The following is a 3,632-nucleotide window of genomic DNA, read 5'->3' on the forward strand; positions in this document are numbered from 1 at the left end:
AAAAAAAAAAAAAAAAAGAATTAAAGAGAAAAAATAAATATCCAGGCATGGTGGCTCACTCCTGTAATCCCAGCAGTTTAGGAGGCTAAGGTGGGCGATCACCTGAGGTCAAGAGTTTGAGACCAGCCTGGCCAATATGGTGAAACCCTGTCTCTACTAAAAATACAGAAAAATGGCTGGGCACAGTGGCTAACGCCTGTAATAATCCCAGCACTTTAGAAGGCCAAGGCAGGCAAATCACCTGAGGTTGGTAGTTCAAGACCAGCCTGGCCAGCATGGAGAAACCCCATCTCTACTAAAAATACAAAAATAAGGTGGGCGTGATGGTGGATGCCTGTAATCCCAGCTATTTGGGAGGCTGAGGCAGGAGAATTGCTTGAACCTGGGAGGTGGAGGTTGCGGTGAGCTGAGATCATACCATTGCACTCCAGCCTGGGCAACAAGAGTGAAGCTCTGTCTCAAAACAAACCATACACACACACACATGCACAGCAAAATTAGCTGATGTGGTAACTTGCACCTGTAGGCCCAATTACTCAGGAGGCTGAGGTGGGAGGATCGCTTGAGCCCGGGAAGTTGTGGCTGTAGTGAGCTATGATCACACCACTGTACTCCAGCCTGGGCAGCAGCATAGCAAGACCCCATCTCCACCAGAAGTTTAAGAATTAGCCAGCCGTGGTAGTGTGCACCTGCAATTCTAGCTACTTGGGGGGCTTGAGGCCAGGAGTTTGAGGATGTAGTGAGCTATGTTCTTGCCACCATACTGCAGCCTGGGAGACAGAATGAGACCCTGTTTCAAAAAGAAAAAAATAATGCCCCCCCCAAAACAAAACAAAACAAAAAGAAACCCAGTGATGGTCGCAGTTGTCCTTTTCACATTGGCCGTCCCTATTGGGGCCAGGTTTGGGGTTGGCATCTGTGTCCCTCCTGATGGCCCCGCGCCCCGTCCTGCCCATCCCAGGAGAACAAGAACCTGGTTCATGGTAATGTGTGTGGCCGGAACATCCTGCTGGCACGCCTGGGGCTGGAGGAGGGCACAAGCCCCTTCATCAAGCTGAGCGATCCCGGCGTGGGCCTGGGTGCCCTCTCCAGGGAGGGTGAGTACTTGAGGGGACCTGGGCACAGTGGGGGCTTCCCCTGTTCCTTTCACCCTTGGTGACTTCTGACCTCGGGCCCCCAGAGCGTGTGGAACGGATCCCCTGGATGGCCCCCGAGTGCTTGCCAGGCGGGCCCAACAGCCTAGGCACTGCCACGGACAAGTGGGGCTTTGGTGCCACCCTCCTCGAGATCTGCTTTGATGGAGAGGCCCCCCTCCAGAGCCGCAGCCCCTCCGAGGTATGTCTAGGGAACCCCTGGGCCCTCCCCACAAAGGAGGCCCCTCCAAAGATTCCAGAGGACAGAATCAGAGCTCAGAGCTGCCTCCCCTCTGGCTGCGTGACTTTAAGTCTCTCTGGGCCATCTGCAGGCGGTCCACTTGGGGTTCACTATCGTCCCTTTTTTTTTTTTGAGATGAAGTCTCCCTCTGTTGCCCAGGCAATTTCAGCTCACTGCAACCTCCGCCTCACGGTTTCAAGTAATTCTGCCTTAGCCTCCCAAGTAGCTGGGACTACAGGCGTTCGCCACCATGCCTGGCTAATTTTTGTATTTTTAGTAGAGATGGAGTTTCACCATGTTGGCCAGGCTGGTCTCAAACTCCTGACCTCAGGTGATCCGCCCGCCTCGGCCTCCCAAAGTGTTGGGATTATAGGCGTGAGCCATTGTGCCCGGTCAGTCCCAGCCTTTTTGGGTCCTTGTGGAAGTCACTTGTACCTGGCACACAGAAGGCAAGTAAGAGACTTGGCTTCAGTTTTAGGCAGAGTGACCAGGGCAGTGATGGGAGATACCCAGGCTGCAGAGAGGGGAAGAGGGACGGAGGATGTACCCCAGCATTGGGGTCAGATAAGGCTTCCCAGAGGAGGTTTGTGTGTTGTTTTTGTTTTTGTTTTTTTGAGACGGAGTCTCACTCTGTCCCCCAGGCTAGAGTGCAGTGTCATGGTCTCTGCTCACTACAACCTCCACCTCCCAGGTTTAAGCAATTCTCCTGCCTTAGCATTCCGAGTAGCTGGGATTGTAGGCACCCACCATCATGCACAGCTAATTTTTTGTATTTTTAGTAAAGACGGGTTTCCCCAGGGTCCCAGCACTGGGATGGATCTCAGTGTGGGGCTGCAGCCGGGTGCACAGCTAAATGTTGACCAGGCTGGTCTCAAACTCCTGACCTTGAGTGATCCGCCCTCCTCGGCCTCCCAAAGTGCTGGGATGACAGGCGTGAACTGCTGCGCCCGGCCCTGGAAGAGGTTTTATCTAAATGTAAAATTATGCCAACGAGCCTGGCTAGGAAGGGCAGCTTAGGCAGAGTGCATGTGCTGTGCAAAGGCTGAGGCTTTGGTGTATTGAGGAGCTGTGGTCCATAGGAGGGGCGGAAGGGAACCCCAGACGGGAGGCTGACTGTGACTCTCCAGCGCCGCATCATCACCGGACCTGGTTCCCAGTTCTGGCTCTGCAGCTGTGAGCACATCCTCCCATTTTGCAGAGCCTCAGTTGCCTCATCTGTAAAATGAGACTGTGGCAAGAGCGGGCACCTGGCCAGTCCAGCCCTGCAGCTCTGGGGCTTGACTCTGCCTCTTGGGGAAGGGGACGGGGGCGAGGGAAGGATGTTGACTCCTTGGGGTCTCTTCCCCAACAGAAAGAGCGTTTCTACCAGAGGCAGCACCGGCTGCCCCAGCCCTCCTGCCCAGAGCTGGCCACACTCACTGGCCAGTGTCTGACCTATGAACCAACCCAGAGGCCGTCATTCCGCACCATCCTGCGTGACCTCACCCGGCTGCAACCCCACAGTGAGTTCCATCCCAGCGCTGGGACCCTGGGGAAGCGGGACGGGGCTTGGATCCCTGCTCTATTTCCACAGTACCTGCGAGGTCTCTGCACTGTATTTCAGGGTGTGTGCCAGTTTCTTGCAGTGGCGTTCACAAGTGTGCCCTGCCTGGCTGCCCTGAGCTCTCCCTAATGTATTTATTTGTTTATTGTAAGGGAATCTTGTTCTGTCGCCCAGGCTGGAGCACAGTGGTGCTATCTTGGCTCATTGTAATTTCCACCTCCTAGGTTCAAGCTATCCTCCCACCTTAGCCTCCCAAGTAGCTGGGATTACAAGCATGTGCCACCATGCCTAGCTAATTTTTTGTATTTTTAGTAGAAATTGGGTTTTGCCATGTTGACCAGGCTGGTCTCAAAGTCTTTTTTTTTTTTCCTGAGATGGAGTTTTGCTGTTGTTGCCCAGGCTGGAGTGCAATGGTGCAATCTTGGCTCACTGCAACCTCTGCCTTCTGGGTTCAAGCAATTCTCCTGCCGCAGCCTCTTGAGTAGCTGGGATTACAGGCGCATGCCACCATATCTGGCTAATTTTTGTATTTTTAGTAGAGATGGGGTTCCGCCACGTTGACCAGGCTAGTCTTAAACTCCTGACCTTGTGCACCACCCACCTTGGCTTCCCAAAGTGCTGGGATTATAGGCGTGAGCCACTATGCCTGGCTTCCTTAATGTTTTGTTTGGGGAGAGATACAACTTCTTTGGATTAATTAGAGAATTAGACCATT

The 3,632-nt window shown here is 53.5% G+C and overlaps 1 protein-coding gene across 1 annotated transcript in view; it reads left to right on the plus strand.

The window, feature by feature from the left end:
- TYK2 (tyrosine kinase 2) overlaps positions 1-3,632 on the plus strand; it is a 27,374-nt gene that overhangs the window by 17,329 nt on the left and 6,413 nt on the right. The window contains exons 15-17 of the mRNA XM_037728384.1: positions 954-1,097; positions 1,181-1,335; positions 2,726-2,876. Of these exons, the coding sequence (XP_037584312.1) occupies positions 954-1,097; positions 1,181-1,335; positions 2,726-2,876 (450 nt within the window). The remainder of the gene's footprint in view (positions 1-953; positions 1,098-1,180; positions 1,336-2,725; positions 2,877-3,632) is intronic.

This window comes from Cebus imitator, unplaced genomic scaffold (genome assembly GCF_001604975.1).
Source record: "Cebus imitator isolate Cc_AM_T3 unplaced genomic scaffold, Cebus_imitator-1.0 Scaffold263, whole genome shotgun sequence".
NCBI classification, from domain to species: Eukaryota; Metazoa; Chordata; class Mammalia; order Primates; family Cebidae; genus Cebus; species Cebus imitator.